We start from the raw sequence: 20,012 nt of genomic DNA on the forward strand, positions 1-20,012 counted from the left end.
TTAACTTTTACCTTACGACATCTGTTCTGAAATCAAAGATTATTCAAGATCTTCATTTTTGCTTGTAATTCCGAATCACTTTGTCGTGTTCTTGAATAAAGTAGTCCAATCCGGATCGCTTTTAAAGCATTTCGAATTGATAACTATGAAGCAAAAGGAGGGGAATTCTATTTAACACGCGTGGAGAAAAATACCACAGGGCTATCTTCCAGCCCCCAGGGATCTCAACGGGGCTGCCATGTTTCTGACCTCAAATCTGACTCCCGCTCTGGTTTGTATCATGTAGGCGTGGCCTATGTGACACAGGCGTGGTCTATGTGAAGTATTGGCTCCGGCTTCCTCACCTGTCTAAAGGTGCTGCCATCTGTGGCTGGAGTATGAAATGCAGCTTGTATGTTGGGTCCTGCTTGGCTGTGGCTATGTATAGTAATAGGCCAATGTCACGCAACAATTGAAGACCGGAAGAAGCTCGCCAAGTAGGGTAACAGCTCTTCCGCTTAGCTTAGCTAAGCTGTTTACCATGGCGGAGGCAGATCGATAGCTTTGGACCAAGTCTATCTCCAACCTACCTAAATTGTCGTACGACGTCCTTAGGATCGTAAATCAACACTCACGTGTCAAAACATCCAAACTACGTAAGGGATATAAGTTCTTCTGGGAGAAGTACATTTTTAATTACAGAGGTAAGTGTTTCAAATCTGTTGACACTGTGTAGCTTGACTGTGACAGATAGCACTAAGTGTAATACATGTCAGTTAAAACGTATCCTTTTTAATTAATCGCAAAATATTTACACTGGTAGGAATACATATTTAGCTTGAGTGTCTCTGAAACTTTGCCTGACGAACCCCAAGATGTTTGGTATCGGTAGGTAGGCACTGCCTACCGTACATGTAAGTGTCGATAGCATGTCAGATTAGCTCCAGGCTACTGTCAGAACATAGTGGCTGGGTGGCTGTCATAGGCTACCAATGCCTATACATTTTGCTGTATGGTGTGTTAATCTTTCCCTCTCCTACTGCAGTGTCAGATTTTGTTAATTTGGAAGTAGCAGTTTGGGCGAACTGCTACTGTTCCCACAAGAAAACCGATGAGCCGAACACCCTGCAGGTTACAGTGCTAGGAAGTCAGGCCTGAGTCTGAAATCAAACTCCATCTCGCTTTTTGTAGTCTTTTGTGAATCAATGGGTCATACGTCCCCCGCTAGGGGAAGGGGTGGCAACATAAAACCAGACGTTTTTGGTTAACTGGAAGTTGTTTATTTAGCCCGGAGCATGGGGTAACCAATTTAACACAAACAGAGGAGGCAAAACTACAAAAGGAAAAGGACCATTGGGTGCTGTCCAAATCAAAGAAATGAATATAACCAAGAAGAAGCTCCCAAAATACATGAGTGGAACAGCACCCCTGCGTCTAGTGTTTTTAACAAAAGTATAGCTGCGAGTCGGTGTTCGATAACATCTAACAAAACTCTGGCCCAGTTCCCATGTAGCAACCAAGAGCCTAAATCAAACAAATAACCATTAGACCCAATATGGCCAGCTGCATATCCAAGACAAGCTGCCGTGAATGTTGAGCTCGCCCGTCTTTTATCCTCCCGGATCCTCGGCCCTCCGATGCAGCAGCCAATCACGTCCGGGGAAAGGCACATCAAAATTAACATAATGGTAAACAAATCACACGCGGGGAAAACACATTATCATTTGCATGAGTGTCGACAAACTGAGGATTTTACCCATGAGGGCGGGGCCGTCATGGGTAACGCCCCGTGCCCACTACATTCGTCCGTTGACTGATGTGGGAAGGCGTGGCTGACTGATGGGGGAGTAGTCTTTGCAGATGCATCCGTCAGCCAATCAAATCGCTTCGCCGGGTTCTTCCCGCTACTTCCTGCTTGTTGCGATGCAAGATGACCCGCTTTCCATGCAGTATCGACAGAGGCCGAGTCGCGTCACAGTGCTTAAATTTGCATACGCGATTGTTACGTCCCCCACTAGGGGAAGGGGTGGCAACATAAAACCAGGGCCCCGTTTCCCGAAAGCGTCGTTAGCCTAAGTGGATCGTGAAGTGCGTCGAAAGGGCATCGTAGAGTTTTCACCGCGTTTCCCGAAAGCATCGTGGGGAACGAACGTCTTGAAAACGCTCGTAGCTAACGAGTACTCAAGGGGTGCTCGTAGGTACTCGTAGGACGCTAAGAGCATCGTGAGCTATAGCCTCAGTGGCGACACCATCGGACATTCCGTCTATTGGATGCGTTTTATTAAAACGCATTGCGCCTTTATGTTCTTAGTTTGGTAATTAATAAAGATTATTAATTAATTTATTAATAAAGATGTTAAAATGGCCAAAATAAAACGGGACAGTCCAGAAAATGTTTGCGCAGGCAGGGCACTCAAAATGTGTGAGAGAAAGTGGGGGGATTTGTGCAGACTGACATAGGCTACTCATAAAACGTAGCATAAAATAATGTAAAAAAAAAAATTAAATTAAAACAATTTAAAAAAATAAAGAAATAACAAAAATTAACAAAAAAAAAAAAGAAATAAAAAAAATTATAGAAAACAAGCAAAGGAGCAGGCAAAAGGCTGGGATGAAGGCTGGGATGAATGTTTAGTGACATGAGGGAGGGTGGAGGGGGTTAAAAAAAAGTCTCAATCACTCTTCGACGCGCAAGAAAACCAGCCGCGTAGTTATGAGGGAGGCCGTCCTCACACCGATCTTCCTCATCGTCATCGTCCTCAACGTCCTCCGGTTCAAGCAATGCCACCCCAGCCTTAGCTGCAATGTTGTGCAACATAGCCGTCACACAAATCACGGCGCATGACTTGGCTGGAGAAAACTGGAGCCCTCCGCCTGACTTGTGAAGGCATCTGAAGCGCAACTTCCACCTCCCGATGGTGTGCTCAACGATGCACCGGGCCAGACGGTGGGCTTCGTTGTATTCCTCATCACGGACGTCTCCCGGGTTATTCACAGGTGTGAAGAGGTGAGGGCGAAGAGGATATCCACTGTCTCCGAGGAGCCGCCACTCTCCCCTGGAGGCTGCAGCCAGCCGGCCGATGGAGGATTCGCGGAAGACGAAGGAGTCGTGTGTGCTCCCAGGCCATCTCGCCACGACATCAAGGATGATGCCCTGATGGTCGCACACCACCTGACAATTCACAGCGGCATATCCCTTCCGGCATATGAACACATGGGCATCCACATGGGGCGTCAGAATGGGAACTAAGGTTCCGTCCACGGCTCCGGCCACTTGAGGGATGCGGAACGACCGAAAGAAATCTTCTTGGGTCGCCCGCATCTCGTCCCTGGTGGGGAAATGGACGTGCTGCGGAACCAGTCGGAGGAGGCTGTACGTCACTGCCTGGATCGACCTGCAGACTGACGCCTTGGACAGGCCCTGGCCATCTCCGACGACCTGCTGAAAGCTCCCTGTGGCGTAGAACCTGAGGGCGGCCAAGAGCTGTACTTGCGGTGTGAGCGCAAAGTTCCTCCTGGTTGCGCGTCTCAGGTCTTCGCTGATCGTCCCAAGAAGCTGTCTGATCAGCTCCCTGGGCAGCCTGTAGCGCTGGATGACTGCAAAGTCATTGTAGACCTCGAGGGGGTCAAAGTTGTCCCGGATTTGAGCATTAATTGCAACAAGGCGACTCCGGGGACGCCTCGGCCTCTCGGACTCTCTCTCTCTCTTTCTCTCTCTCTCTCTGTCTCTCTCTCTCTCTCTCTCTTGCTCACGGAGCGCTAGCACACGCTGTCTACCAGCCATTATTTGCACTGACGTAGCCTGCATGGCCCCTTGCACTATATAGGCCTATGTTCCGAGACTAATTACTACAACCTGCCAACGAATAATGTTAATTAAATGCGTCATACCTCCACAACACTATCAACACGTTAACAATCAGTCAGACACTAGGTTATGTTAAACAGTTAATTTGTTAAGGGTAGGCCTATATCAAACTAATTGCCGGTGTTTCCACATGTATTAGGCCCTATAGTCTTTATTATTATTATATAGAAGTAGTCCTATATTTAAACCTACTTTTTAATGATGCTATGTAGCCAGACATCTTTTTCCTTTCAAGGATTTAAACCAAGAGTAATTTTAACAGCCTTAACCCCAAAACATGCACATATTTTGCACGACAATAAAAGCAACAGAGGCGCTCATCTATTGCGGCCACTGAAGTGTGCTATATCATTTGTGGAGACCATTGTGGTTCATATAGTTCAGCTGCAGTTGATAGAAACATTGCGAAACATAGTGATTGCATGATTTTCACACTGTTACGACTGCGTCGTCGTCAGTAAAAGAATGACAAATGAACATCATGTTTGAAAAAAGGTTTTTTTATTTCAAAACTCAAAGAATAAACGGTTCAAAGATGCCCACACCAACAAGCAACATTTTAAGAAGTGTGGGGGGGAATAGCTGACATAACTGCGGTCACTGGCAACACTAGGTCCGATGTGGAGCGAAAAAGAAAGCGTTCGAAGTTCGACAGCAAACTTCCTCAACGAGGAAGTACGCGCCATGGCCATACAGTCTTCCATGGCATCCCCGGGGGAATGGATATCCATGCGGGTATCACGGAAGAGGGAGATCCTTCACGTGAGCAATGGCAGGAGGATGAGGAACCCAGGATCCCCCAACAGTCCACCTCGGCTGGCCCACCTCCCTACCCGTCACATCTAAAAAGAGAACAAAAAAGCCTTATGAAAACGTGTTCACAGTTCATTCAACTTTCCCAAAACACACACAGGCATATATATATATATATATATATATATATATATATATATATATATATATATATATACTGAAAATATGTTTAGCATATACTGAAAAATATCACCTTGCTGCTCCGGGTCTCCTCCTCGAGGGCAAGCTGACGTGCCATAATGTCCAACTTTGCCCTCTTCAGCACAATCACCTCTTTATGGTAATCGGCGGATTCCCGGAGCAGACCACACACGTCCCTCAGCAGAGCCACCTTCTCCCTCTCCAACTCCACCAGGTCTTGGCTGCATTGGCAGCCACGAACGATGATGGAGGCGGTGGCAGTGGAGGCGGTGGAAGGGGTGGAGATGGTAGCCGAGGTGGACGGTGCGGTCATGACGGGTAGGGAGGTGGGGGCAGCCGAGGTGGACTGGTGGGCAATCCTGGGTTCATCCTCCTCCTGCAATTCCTCACGTGAAGGATCTCCCTCTTCAGGGATACCTGCATGGATATCCATTCCCCCGGGGATGCCGCGGGAGGCTGAGAAGCCTATGATGGCCATGGCTCGCTCTTCCTCGTCGTTGAGGGCCTGCGCCGTGTTCACCCCGGCACCAGTCAAATTAGTTTGCTGTCGACATTCAGACGCTTTCTTTTTCGTTAGACTTACAAAGTCTTGCCATTTATTTCGGACATCCACATCGGACCTAGTGATGCCAGTGAGCGCAGTCATTCTCTCTGCTATTTCTCCCCACTTCTTAGTTTTTTGCTTGTTGGTGTGGGCACCTTTGAAGCGGTCAAATAATATGCCTTTGTTGGCCTCCACCTCCTCCAGCAGAATGTTAATCTCTTCTGCCTTAAACATATACCTCCTCTTTTTCCCTTTGTCCGCCATTTTCTAGAGGCCTTACCCTATTTCCGGAGGGGCTTTTATAGCCAATCAAATTATCAATCAAGGAAACCCTTGCGGAATCAGATTAAGTCGGCTCTCTTTGCTGCGCAAAGCATGTTTCAGAAATCAGCCCATTAAGATAAATGTAGTTGTCACACAAGCTATTTTTAATTTTTTGTCATATGGAATTATTTCAGGGGGGGAAATGCCGTGAAACGCACAGTGCATTCAGGATTAGGACTGATATATGTCGGTTTAAGCCTAATCAATTGTGTTTTAATGTCTTTAGCATTCATATAATTGCAGTCTATTTTTTTCGTAGGCTACTCTGCTGTTGTCCTTGATGGGGATATATTTTAACCCTTTTTAAAACAATTTTCCTGCGACATTCCTGCGTCTCCCCCTCCTACGGAGCCCATTTCAGCACCGTGTCAGTAGACAGTTACAATCCTACGACGTCGTGAGTGCAGCGAATGCGCGTTCACGTTACGAGGAGTTTCGGGAAACGCTCCAAAGAAATTATCGATGGATCGCAAGATCCATCGTGAGAATGATCGTACGAGCGAAGATCCATCGTTATCGGGAAACGGGGCCCTGATGTCTTTGGTTAACTGGAAGTTGTTTATTTGTTTATTTAGCCCAGAGCATGGGATAAGTTCCCGTGTAGCAATTAACAAGAACCTCGATCAACCAACAAATCCATTCGAAGACCCAATATGGCAAGCTTCATATCCAAGGCCAGCTGCCGTGGATGTTGAGCTCGCCCGTGATTTATCCTCCCGGATCCTCGGCCCTCCGATGCAGCAGCCAATCACGTCCGGGGACAGGCACATCAAAATTAACATAATGGTCAACAAATCACACGCGGGGAAAAACACATGATCATTAGCATGAGCATCGACAAACTGAGGATTTTACCCATGAGGGCGCGGTGTCAATCAGCAACCGTACAGCGATCTGATTGGATGACGGATCCGTCGCTGCATTTTTCAACTTTCTGACAGAGCCGAAGGCTCCAACGGAACATACGGATCCACAATGCATTGCGCGTCCGTCCCCATTAAAGTCAATGGGGATCACGCAACGGACGCATGTAGTGGGCACGGGGCGTAACAACCGTAACAATGGGACTGTTACTTAGGCCTACCTTTCTGACCATGTTAATTAGATTTACATTTTGGGATTCAAACAACAGGCCCACCTCGTAATATGGATAGCCTCCCACATAGCAAAAGTACTCCGCGCCAGATCCGCCGCGGAGGTATCGCGGCTTCCGGAACGGGCCCGCGAAACGGACCCGTATCGGGGTCCACTTGCACGCCGCGTTGGATCCGCCACGGAGGTGGATCGCGGACCCGCCGTGGCTCCGCGCTGCCTCCGCTCCGCATCCACGACTAAAACCTTACCTCCGCGACGGGTACGTTCGGGACCCGTAAATTGATGCATACATCCGTCGCGGACCCACAACGGACCCACAACGGACTCATACAAATCGTGGCTCATCCGGCCCGGATCCGTTTGTCCTTCCAAAATTCCTTCTGTTCTCGTGTAGGATAAAATAGGATAAACTAAACTATTTGATAAAACTAAAAACTATCGCTAGAACTAGGCCTACTACAGCAATATAGCCCTAAAGCTTAAATCTGCATTGCATATTTTCAACCTTACAATACAATAGGCCTAACAGAAAAGGTTCAATTCAAAACATCAGTTTACTGTACAAAAGTAATAACTTCTCAATGGAAAATGGACATTTATGGAAAGATACCGGTTATAGCCTATTCTGTTTTTGCTAACCTGTTAAATGAATGTGGCTACATTCATTTTGTGGTCAGAAACTCATTTAGTGCTTTACCGGCCTATAGTGCATACATTTTATATATTAGGCTACATCTTCAATGAAATTCAATAAAATGTTGTGCAATGCACAGCTAAAATATCAGAAAATTAAAAACTGGTTAACAACAAGAATCCAACGTTCAATAATTTGAGTAATTTTTTTATTCATTATGTTCTCAACTGCTTCATTACGGCTTCACTACGGCTGTGAGGGACATGTCGGGGGACGGACACCTCCTCGTCTCTTTGTCGAACGATCCATGGCCAGGTTAAACCACCTGATGGTGTGCTTTGTGACCTCCGCATCGGTGACGGACTTTGTGAGGGAGTTTTTCCTCACAGCACCTGAAATCAGACAAATATGTTTATGTTTATGGTATGTAGCATTCAAAGCCAAGTAGGCTAACACAATACAATAGGTAAGGAGATTAAATAATAATAATTAAAAAAATTACAAAAAAACCTGACTTGCTAAGTTATGAAGGTTGTGGGGATCAAAATAAGAGGTGGGTAAACTAAGAATTTGAGAATTTGGGTAAATTAAGAATTTGTGATCAGGGCAAGGTGTGCCATGATTAAAAGGACATCCAAAATGTTCAAACAATATCAGTTGTATTAAATGTTTCCCTGATCAGAGCACATATGTTGTGATGTTGATAGGTTTTCAATGTAGTGAGTCCCCGGGACCCACAGGTGGCGAGTTGGGTGGGTCCCTGAGAAATTCAATGGGTCCCGACTCCCCAGTTTAAAAAATGTGTTTCTTTTTTATTATTATTCTATTTCTTAAATTTAATTAATAGTGTTAAACTCCTTGATGGTGTATGATATGGTTATAATAAACGGATATATTAATGTATGTTCAAAATGTGGAATGCGCGATGTATGCGCAGGCGCCGTTTGGGCATAACAATATGGCGGCTGCCGTTCAATGTAGTTTTCATCACCACCACCGGATTATGTTTCATTTATTTCATTACAGCACGTCCCCTAAACGTTACAACATAATCGACACGAATGAGCACAGCATCGAGCAGTGGAAACGTGGGTTTATTTACTATGAAGTTTGTATTTTTAATTGTTGAAATGAAATCAGCGGTGACGAGCTAGTTGTTTTGGTAGCGGCTAAATTAGCATGTCGCGATACTTTGTACAGGGGATCACGTCTGCGCCGAATAGATGCGCAGAGGGTTGAAACAGCGCTTGTCCGGTCTGCTCACAAGAAGGTTTCTTTGGCCAGTTACTGTGATTAAACACGAGTTGTTTAATGTTCACAATGTATCGTTTTTCATAGGGAAAATTAGATGCGTCCCCGGGACGCATGGATAGTTTGTTTAGTGCGTCCTTTCAGATTTTAATGCGTCAGGGACGCCGGACGCGTACCTAGCAACATCACTAAATCGGGGTGGTTTTGTAATGTTTTTAATTTTGTAGGGTCCAACAGATACTGTAGGCTACATTCTATTTGAAGAAGACTAAATCCAAAACACACCGCTGCCGAACGGCACGCCTCAAAACAGAACATTTCTATGTAGGCCTACACCCCCCACAGCGGCGGCGGCGATGCGCCGCTGTCACGTTAAAATTGTACCGGCCTACGTCATCAGTTGTTTACATCTTGACAACCTGCCGACAACATTCGGCTCATGTTTCCAAAAGACGAAATAACATAATACAGATAACAGATCGCTAGATAACACTTGTTTTTACTTTATATTTGTATTGTATTTAATTGTTTAATCGAGGCGATCGCGTCAAATGACGTAGGAATGTACAAGAACCTTCCTACGTCATTTGATGCGATCGCCCGTTTCCCGGCAACAGACGATCGCGTCGTCTTTTGCTATTCGATTAAACAATTAAATACAATACAAATATAAAGTAAAAACAAGTTTTATCTAGCGATCCGTTATCTGTATTATGTTACTTCGTCTTTTGGAATGTTTCGAATGTTTTTTGCAACCTGCCCGGCAACAGACGATCGCGTCGTCTGTTGCGAGGCAGGTTGTCAAGATGTAAACAACTGATGACGTAGGCCGGTACAATTTTCGCCCCCGGTACAATTTTAACGTGACACCGCCTTGCTACACTTCACGCCACTGTCTACATAATGCTACACAACGCCACAGACAATCAATATTACTTTGAATTATATACTTACTGAAAAGCAAGCTCTTTGCCGACATCTGGCTGAAGGCCTTTTTGGTGTTCACACCTTTCCAGTTGATCTGGTGGGACACGTCGTCTGTGTAAAGCTGGCCAAGAATGTTCCAAGTCACCCTCTTCAAATCCTGGCCTCCAATTGTGGCCAAAGAAGCAATCTAAAAGGCAAATATATATATATGTATTTTTTATATCAGCAAGGTAAACAATTCTAAGCTTATGCATCCCGAAATGTAGAAAAACAAAAACGTCTATATTTGTACTATTTGCTCTCAAGAAAAAAATCCTGTTCCCTTGAATTGTTCTTTTTCTAAACATGTACTTGGCTCACACTCTCATGGACATGTGCCACCTTACACACAATGTCATACCAGGTAGACTGTCGCTCACTGACACAATCTGGGAAAAGGGGGTTCAGGACAGGCCTGTTTAGTGCTGCTTCAATAGAATACTTGCAATAATCATGGACAATCAATATACCTAATAGCATTATAGCATGGACCATTCATATTAAGAAGACTCACTATTCTCTGTCGAGCTGGGTGGTTTGAGGGTTCTTTTAAAAACACCTCAAATGCCTCCACTGCCTCCAGGTGTTCCAACGGGAGATTAATATTTTCAGGCATCTCAACTTCTGGCCCCGGGGTGCTGTTCATCCTGCTGCAGAGGTAGTTGACCTTTGCACGAGCTGGTCTTGCTGCTGTTTAATCGTCTCCAGCAGGTTCAGGATGTGGACTTCAGCCACTGATGACAAACATGAAACATAGCTAAAATGTAGTGTGTGAAATACATCACGTTTCAGTGCTTATCCTCATTACTCACAATACTGACATTAGTTATTGATAAAGTTTGAAGAAAATATGTGAGAGTTGTCATAATTTCTTCCAAAATCTGTAGCATAGAATGACCCTCCAGTATTTGCCAGTTATTGCTTACCAGAGCAGGGAATGGACTCATTCATTCTTCCCCCTCGCCATGTTGGTCCGATGGCGGGGATTGAAGAAGGCTCCTCTGTTGGCCGCAGGCTCAGGGTTGATGTCGGGGGTGGAGGGGGTGGAGGGAGAAGAGGGAGAAGAGGAGGGACTGCCGTTCCTGGCCCAGAGGGGGAAAGAATTGTATTAAATCAGTCATCTGTTAATCATGACTGATAATACACATGGGACCGTTCTATTCACTAATATTTCAGAGATCAGTCCTTACCTTGAGTAACTCTCCGGAATTGTTTTGGCAACGGTTGTTGCGGTCCTGCCCCATGGTGAGGTGCTAAGGGAAAGAAATTGTTATTAAATGATTGTGATTTGTTAACCATGGTAGACTGTCAGCTAGAGGACCAAACAATTGCAAACGAAAAATCTCTGGTCATGCTCTGGTTGTGCATTCATTTGTATGTTGCAACATTTTGGAATGCACTACCTATTTAAATCCCATGAATGGATTGACGATGTATTTCAATACAATTTGGTATTGATGAATGATAAATATTGCATGAATGCAGATGTTTTTAATCGACAAAATATGTGGCTGACATTTAGATATTTTTACAAAAAAAAAAAGTTACAATTTCAGTGGAGTATGCAGAAAATCTAAGATGGTAATGCAGTTGCAATCTGTTGATTTGAAACAGAGTGACCATTGCTGTGTTAATATAGATGGGGCCACTGTATTCAATATTATTTCGGAGATCAGTCTTTACCTAGACAGTTTTCCTCAAGTCGAGGAGAGACTCTGCTGCTGCTGCCTGGCCCTCGGCGAGATGTTGGAGCTGGAGGAATGGATACAAGGTGAGGTGATTATCTTTAGCACTAAGAATGTTAACCATATCTTAATATTAAAGTTATGATTATGTTATTTCTGATGGCAGGAGATTATCCCTTACTCTGCCAGTGCAATTGGCCACCATCTTCACTCTCATCAGAGTCCCCAAAGTGATGCCTGTTAAATAACCATATTATATTATTATTGGGGTGACTGTAATCCCAAAATTGCCAAATATACATACAGTATAGCACAAACATCTCTGGTCTATTTTTGAATGCTACGGGAAATATCCTTCCTATCAATACAAAAACATAAACAGGACAGAACACACTTACACTGCCTTCCTTTGTCGTTTATCTGGCGGCCCACACTCCTCCTCTGCCTCAGACTGAAGATCAGTGGTGTTGCAGCCCGTCTGGTACTTCTCCATTAGCCTACAGGCATCTTTGTAGTTGTCTAAAATTGAATATGTTAAAATGATCATAAGGTTGAAATTAGCTGCAATATTATTACTAAAGATACGTAAACTAGGCACAAAAAGTAAGCAAACTTGTGTTTGGTTGATATTTTCATTGCTATAACAATGCTTTTTAGCAAGAAAACTTACATCGTTGGAAAGCCTGAAACCTCCCCTTTTAAATGATGCCACATTTGTAAGGAACATGCATTTGTGGTATGAGCAGCAGAGCTGAATGGGTAGGTTGCGCCCAAGAAAAATGTGCCAAACAGCATTCTGCCATTGACTCTTAGTTTGAGCTTTTGGTATTCCCAGGCGATGCCAATCAGGGACAATGGCAGAGCGCTGAGAGTCAGAGTCAGAGTCAGAGAGTCAATGGCAGACTGCTGTTTGGTACATTATTCTTGGGCGCAACCTCCATACTCAGCACTGCTGCTCATACCACAAATTAAAGGAACATTTTAAACAATGCAAGACAATTTTCACAACATAGACAGAATATGTTATTCCAAGCAGAAGGAGAAGAAACCATCACATTTTCTTTAAACTACAGTTTTATGAATTGGCATACCACAAGTTCTGATGACCATGATGTCATATTTTGGCCAGTTTGACTCTGGTGTCTCACTGTTGGCCGCTGCCCTTTTGGCACGTTCGGTGTTTTTATATTTTGGCCAGTACACCATCCCGTCATCACACCAATTTTCCGGGACCACAGCAATGTCCCCGTTGGCGAACTTAATGAGATGAAAACTCATCCTTAATGTAGAAAGAAAGAAAAATTATTTGTCATGCAAAAAAAAGAAATGTGTGTGTGTGTGTGTGTGTGTGTGTGTGTGTGTGTGTGTGTGTGTGTGTGTGTTTTATACATTTAATTTAGAGGCGCCTTTAAAGACACCCAAGGTCACCTTACAGAGCATATAGTCATCATAAATCGTTTAAAAAACAAGACATTGTGGAAAAAATAAAATAAAATAAAAAAATAATAAATAAAACAAAAACAAGACACGTAGTGTATACCTGGAAAAATACCACCTTTTCTGAAATACTTACAGCAAGAGTAATGAAGTAATGGAAGTCATAGTCAGAAGTCAGTAGTCAACCATATTATTAAGAGTTTTAACTTGAACTGATTGTTTAAACTGATTGATTTATTGAACTGATTCATAGGCAGTAGTCAACTATATAATTCGTTTTTAACTTGAACTGATTGTTCAAACTGATTGATTGATTGAATGAACTGATTCATAGTCAGTAGGCAACTATATAATTAGAGTTTTTAACTTGAACTGATTGTTTAAACTGATTGATTGATTGAACTGATTGTTTTTTTTATTCATTATGTATTTAGTGGAGGAGAGGTATGGCAACAAAACCATCCCTGTACGGCAAGGCTACACATTTCTGTCGCAGCGCTGACACCTCAACCGACTTCAGCTCATCAGATGCATGATTGACAACGAATATGTTAATTTTGTCGGAGTTGAAGGGGTAGGTATAAAATGGCGACTGCTGGGAAAATTCAGTGTATACAATGAACACACCATTATCATTTTGGATGATGTTTTTGACAAGGCAGACTTTCTCCCCCACCAGAAATATATTGTCCCCTGTTGATAATTTTACTGTCCATCGTTCACATCTCATTTCCCCATATTGGCCCTGCACTCCCATCCCAACAACAATTGGCCCCACAAAATGCTCCCTTTTTAGAGTGATGTCTGCATCAACATCCAATTTCCTAGCTTGAACCTCTGAAAGGCGCCGGACAAGCTGGGCTAGTGGGAACTCCGGTTTTCTTACGAGTTTTTTTATTTTCCCGAGGTAGTTCTCATACGGGAACGCTGAAAAAGTATCCAAACAGCCATGTCGATTCACCTCGTCTGCTAGGTGGACCAAACAGTGAACATTGTAAACAATTTGGTCTGTCCCATACAGCTCACCAAAATGAGCAACAAAAGACTTCAGCAATTGGCCAGCATAGTCTACAAGGCTGTGATGTTGAGGGCTTACCAAGATCGATATGGCAGTTGACAGGAGCAGGAAATTAGAATACATATTCCGGTCCAAGAATCCCGCCAGCACCACAGGGCCAGTGTACAGTAAAAACTGCCGGAATTCGGTTGCCTTCCACCGGTCTAACTCTCTAAGTGACCGTGGTCTCCTGGCAAACTCAACTCGAACATTCGGCCTGACAGACTGGAGTTCATGTGACATCCTGTCAACTATCAGTGCAGGCATTCTCACAGTTAAAGGACCCCGGAGCCAGAACTGGAGCATTTTTTTAACAACGCCCAAACAGACTAAATGCATGTAATCTAATGGAAACTGTGTTACCATGCCTATCTTGATACCCTGAAATGGATGAGGTCCCTCATGGTGGTGAATTTCATCGAGCTTTAAGTTGAATGACATGTCCGTTCTAAGGGGGTGCTCTGGTCCAGGGAACGACATGCGGTGATTCTGGTACTTCCCTGGGTGTTGGCACTTATCGCACCCATGGTAAGCATTATGGGCCTTTGTTTTTTTCACAAAGGCCCGTGCAGGGGTGTCACACACTACTGTGTGAAGCTCAATTGTGAGGTTCTTATCACCAAAGCAAAACCCAGCCTCGAGCTCCTTTAATTCAGTCACAAAATCTGTGGCCGAACTTGGTTTTTTAGGTCCACAGTACGCCCCAATCACCACTGGTTCCTTCATAGGGACGGTAACTAGCAATCCAAGGATTGGCCACAGCTGTAAAGTGGAACTTTTAAATAAAGGCAGACCATCTACATTAATCTGCAGCCCCAATGTCATGCCCTCTGTCAGTATTTTGACGTGTTTATTTAAAGTGTTCCTTAAGGAGGAAAGGATCCCAAAGTGATGGTAGTTCCCCCCAGCCTTCTCTTGACTATCATAGTGGACTTTTGTTTTGAGAAGGGTCCTACCATCCTTGGGCAGATTGGGATGGGTTATGTTGAGTATGCTCAACAGCGCAGTCAGGGCAACCATTGAAATGCCAAATCTCACTGCCCAGTTGGCAATGTTATCGGAAAGGGATGGGGATGGGACATCAGGTTCAGAATCTGAACATGTTGTCCCATCCCCATCATCAAAATCCATGTCCTCTTCACTTAAATCTTCAAGTGAATCAAATGCATCTGCATCTGCAGCTGAAGAGGTAGGAGCAGTGTCCTCAGAGAGAACTCTGTAATCTGCCGTCATTGCCGTCATGTCCATGTCAGTCATGTCTGTCCTAATGTCAAGAAGCCTTTTTCAGACGTCAACACGTGCCCTTCGTCTTAAGGCGTTTGAGGAGACAGGCAGAGTCTTTCTATTCATTTTTGTTCTAAAAGAGACATTTGAGAAAGACAGGTTGCAATCAATTGATCATTGTTCCTAATGTAATGTTCCTAATCATTGCTCCTAATGTTGTTTTTTAAATAAATACATTGTTGAATATACTTTAGTGGTGTCTGTTTCATTGCTACAAACTAGACAAAAAAAAACATTTGTGATGCTCTACTTGATTCGGCTACATGAAATGACCTTCTTGAAAATGTATGTGTGAGGCATTATTATTCTCATTATTGTTAGCAGACCATTCATGCCACATCAGGGCGCTTTAGTTCCATTGATGTGTTGTGACTGCGTGAGTAAAGTGGGAAGCAGAAACCAATATGGAGGGAATGTAATGAGGTTGCAATGAAATCTTCTGTGCTCCAAAGGCAATTGTATCGTAAACGTAACATGAGCAAGATGCAAGGGATAATGCCTGACGAGGTGTCCATTAACAGAAATGTTGACTTACTTGATCAATCAAACCCAGCAGAGGAGGCAATGGCAGAAAAGTTGAAGCTGCAGAACACAAAATAGAAGATGATGAGGACCAAGTTCCATAATGCTACCATAATAAATCACAAACAGGCGTTGTCTAAACGACTGTGAAAAATGTTGAAGCTTAATTTTCATTACAAAGAGGATGGAAAAGGGGCAATAGACACTATGAGACCGAACTCTGCTGGAACACCGTGGCCACGGCGTTCCCGCGTCTCCCCCGACTCCCGCCGTGCCCCGCGAACGAATGAATGAATGGCCCGGGAACCGTGGGCAACGCGGCCACGGCACTCCCGCGTCTCCCGCGTGCCCCGTGAATGAATGAATGGCCCTGGAACTGCGGGCCCGTGACAGCAGCCCGGGCAACGCGGGCACTGTCACACTAAATTTGTACCGGCTGCCAAATTTGTACCGGGCGCATCATCCATACGTAATCCATTCCAAACCTGCCTGTCAGCAGATGATCGCGTCGTCCGTTGCCGGGCAGGTTTCAAAAAACATTCGCGCTCATGTTGCTTAAGACGAAATAACATAATACAGTTAACGGATCGCTTGATAACACTTGTTTTTACTTTATATTTGTATTGTATTTAATTGTTTAATCAAATTGAGCAAGTAAACTGAGTGTTTAAAGCAGGTCAAGGACGAAATAGCACAATACAGATAACGGATCGCTAGATAGAAGGTTCGCGAATGTTCACGTCATTCGACGTGATCGTCCGTTGCCAGGCAGATAGGCTAGGAGTAGATAAATAATAATAATAATAATACATTTAATTTAGAGGCGCCTTTCAAGACACCCAAGGTCACCTTACATAGCATATAGTCATCATACTTTTTTTTTTTTTTTAAAACAAGACATTGTGGAAAAAATAAATAAATAAACATAAGCAATAAGAAATAAATAAAACAAAACAAAACAAAGAAAAAAAAACAATCAAAACAGTGATCAGTTAGACGTTGTGTGCAAGTTTGAACAGGTGAGTTTTGAGTTGTGACTTGAAGGTTGTAATGGTGTCTGACTGTTTTATGTGTGGGGGGAGGGAGTTCCAGAGCCTGGGTGCTGAACAGCTGAATGACCGGGCACCCATTGAAGTGAGTCGTGATGTGGGGATACATAGTAGTCCAGCAGAGGTTGAGCGGAGGGAGCGGGAGGGAGTGTATTCTTGGAGGAGGTCGCAGAGATAACTGGGGGCTAGGTTGTGGAGAGCTTTGTAGGTGAGGAGTAGGGTTTTGTATTGGATGCGGTAGTGTACTGGGAGCCAGTGAAGTTGAATGAGGACAGGGGTGATGTGGTCAGATGATTTGGTGCGGGTGATGATCCGGGCGGCTGAGTTTTGAATGATCTGCAGTCTGTTGATGAGTTTGGTGGGGAGTCCGGTGAGGAGGGCGTTGCAGTAGTCTATGCGTGATGTGACAAATGAGTGAACTAGGATTTCAGTGCTGGATTGGGTCAGTGATGGGCGGAGTCTGGCGATGTTGCGGAGGTGGAAGAATGCAGTCCGGGTGATGTTGTGAATATGGGGTGCGAATGAGAGGGTGTTGTCCAGGATGACGCCGAGGCTCTTTACTTTGGAGGAGAAGGGTACTGGGAATCCATCGATAATTATGAGGGGAGCTGGGGTGTGTTGTGATTTAGTGAGGGTGGATTTGGATTTGGATCCAGATAATGGATATGGGCCTTAAAACAGACCAGACTGACACGGGGCTCATTTTCCCCATAATGACCGGCGTTCTATACATTGTCCCTTACATAACATAGTCTGCCGAAATTGCTATTGCATTTTAAATCAAATACACTCACATGATCAATCACTTCTCGGTTCTACTGCTAGTTCAATATCAAGCAAAGTCATTACAATACAATTATAGCATACAGCCCCTACACGATGAAAACAGAAAGGCCAATGTTTACTGTGAATGTCGCAATATCTTAATTAATAAATGCACTTACTCAGTCAAGAGGATTCAGCCCAAAGTCAAAAAAGCACAGAAAATCTCCGATGATGACTTGACCTTCTCCGGTTCTTTAAGCGTCTGCGATAGCTGTTAAGTTCAACCGTTATAAGTGGGCGGAGCCATCCTCTGTGAAAGGCGCGTCCGCATCCAGGTATCCGAAATGGGTCCGCTCAGGATCCGCTGTTTGACAGTGGGCGGAGCCATCCTCTGTGAAAGGCGCGTCCGCGTACAGGGATCCGACATGGGTCCGCTCAGGATCCGCTGTATGACAGTAGAACTTTCGGAGGCGGAGCTGATCCTCTGGGCGGCGCCCAAACGGATGAGGCAGCTTACGCGGGTTTGGCGGATTGAAGGCGGATCCGCCTAGGAGTCTCCTGCTATGTGGGCTAGAGCGGGGGTCACTAACAGGCGGACAGCGGTCCGGGTCCGGACCCAGACGCCGTCCTATACGGACGCGGACCTATAGTCAATCAATTATTCAAATATTTTTAATTTTGACGGGGCGCTTCTATTTTGACCGGCGCAGTGTTTCTAGACATTACGGTACTCAGCCAATCGAATCTGTGCATTCCCGGCACAGGCTGCCTGACTCACAGACAGTGAGCGATCATGCGAAAGATGACAGAGAGAAGTGCGAGAATTACAGAGAAAGAAGTCAGATAAGACAGCGGGAGAAGAGTGAGAAAGACAGCGGGAGAAGAGTGAGAAAGACAGCGGGAGAAGAGTGAGTAATACAGCAGGAGAAGAGTAAGAAAGACAGCGGGAGAAGAGTGAGTAATACAGCGGGAGAAGAATGAGTAATACAGCGGGAGAACAGTGAGAAAGACAGCGGGAGAACAGTGAGAAATACAGCGAGACAGAAAAGAGACAGACAGAGTGAGCCGGAGACAGAAAAATAACTACACATGGCGCTCTCTAAGGAGAGAAAAGTGGACCGCGAAAACAGCCTTCAACCCAGAATGGACAGACTCATTCATGTTCATTCTTCCCACTGGCAACACAAAATCAGGTTGTCTCGTATGCTCAGAGACAGTAGCACTCATAAAAAGTGCCAACGTGAAACGCGATATAAGACAGCGGGTAAAAGTCAGCCGCAGGTTCGATATTCGCTGGATATTCGGTTTTCATTTACCCCGCAATCAGCTTAATCAACCCAATTGCATTTCATTACGGCTGTAGTTTGTTGAGGACAGCATAGGACACCGTATCAACAAAAATCACAGTGACATGTTGCTCCTATCGATATCTGTGCGAGAAAAGCTCTTAAATCAACGTCCTGGCTGCTGTCTGTTTTAGGGACCGTCTACAAATTACACCCCACAGACTGGTGGCAGAAACGTTTCCATGGAATTGTTTCAGGAAAGAAATCACCACAAATCACTTGAAACATATTTTCTCATTCTGATTGCTGTAGTACTTGCCAATGGTGGGCTTTTACTACGGGTCATTGTTTGTATATATTTTGCATAATAGTGGAACAGGATGAAATTAATAGCTAAAATATTCACCAAAAATCAATAAAAGTACATTTTTTCATTCTGATTGCTGTATTACTTGCCAATGGTTGGCTTTTACTTACTACGGGTTATTATTTGTTGACATTTTGCATTATAGAGAATGAGGATGTAATTAATAGTTTCAAATATTCACCAAAAATCAATAGAAATACATTTTCGCATTCTGATTGCTGTAGTACTTGCCGATGGTTGGCTTTTACCTACTACGGGTCATTATTTGTTGAAATTTTGCATTATAGCGAATGAGGATGCAATTAATAGTTTCAAATATTCACCAAAAATCAATGGAAATACATTTTTCGCATTCTGATTGCTGTAGTACTTGCCAATGGTGGGCTTTTACTTACTACGGGTCAGTATTTGTTCATATTTTACATAATAGTGAAACAGGATGCAATTAATAGTTTCAAATATTCACCAAAAATCAATAAAACTATATTTTTTCATTCTGACTGCTGTAGTACTTGCCAATGGTGGGCTTTTACTTACTACGGGTCATAGTTTGTTCATATTTTACATAATAGTGAAACAGAATGCAATTAATAGTTTCAAATATTCACCAAAAATCAATAAAACTATATTTTTTCATTCTGATTGCTGTAGTACTTGCCAATGGTTGGTTTTTACTTACTACGGGTCATAATTTGTTGAAATTTTGCATTATAGCGAATGAGGATGCAATTAATAGTTTCAAATATTCACCAAAAATCAATGGAAATACATTTTCGCATTCTGATTGCTGTAGTACTTGCCGATGGTGGGCTTTTACTTACTACGGGTCATTATTTGTTGAAATTTTGCATTATAGCGAATGAGGATGTAATTAATAGTTTAAATATTCACCAAAAATCAATGGAAATACATTTTCGCATTCTGATTGCTGTAGTACTTGCCAAT

The 20,012-nt window shown here is 43.9% G+C and overlaps 1 protein-coding gene across 1 annotated transcript; it reads right to left on the minus strand.

Moving 5' to 3' along the window:
• Positions 1 to 10,232: 10,232 nt before the first annotated feature.
• On the minus strand, positions 10,233 to 16,066 carry LOC130385459 (uncharacterized). The gene is made up of 9 exons (XM_056593966.1): positions 15,614 to 16,066; positions 13,976 to 15,151; positions 12,392 to 12,579; positions 11,699 to 11,819; positions 11,482 to 11,537; positions 11,299 to 11,367; positions 10,806 to 10,868; positions 10,542 to 10,697; positions 10,233 to 10,349 (listed from the first exon to the last, which is right to left on the minus strand). Exons 2-9 carry the CDS (start codon positions 15,049 to 15,051, stop codon positions 10,258 to 10,260), a joined length of 1,821 nt encoding a protein of 606 aa, XP_056449941.1. The 5' UTR covers positions 15,052 to 15,151; positions 15,614 to 16,066; the 3' UTR covers positions 10,233 to 10,257.
• Between the last annotated feature and the right edge of the window lie 3,946 nt (positions 16,067 to 20,012).

The sequence above is a fragment of the Gadus chalcogrammus genome, chromosome 7, assembly GCF_026213295.1.
Source record: "Gadus chalcogrammus isolate NIFS_2021 chromosome 7, NIFS_Gcha_1.0, whole genome shotgun sequence".
Taxonomy (NCBI): domain Eukaryota; kingdom Metazoa; phylum Chordata; class Actinopteri; order Gadiformes; family Gadidae; genus Gadus; species Gadus chalcogrammus.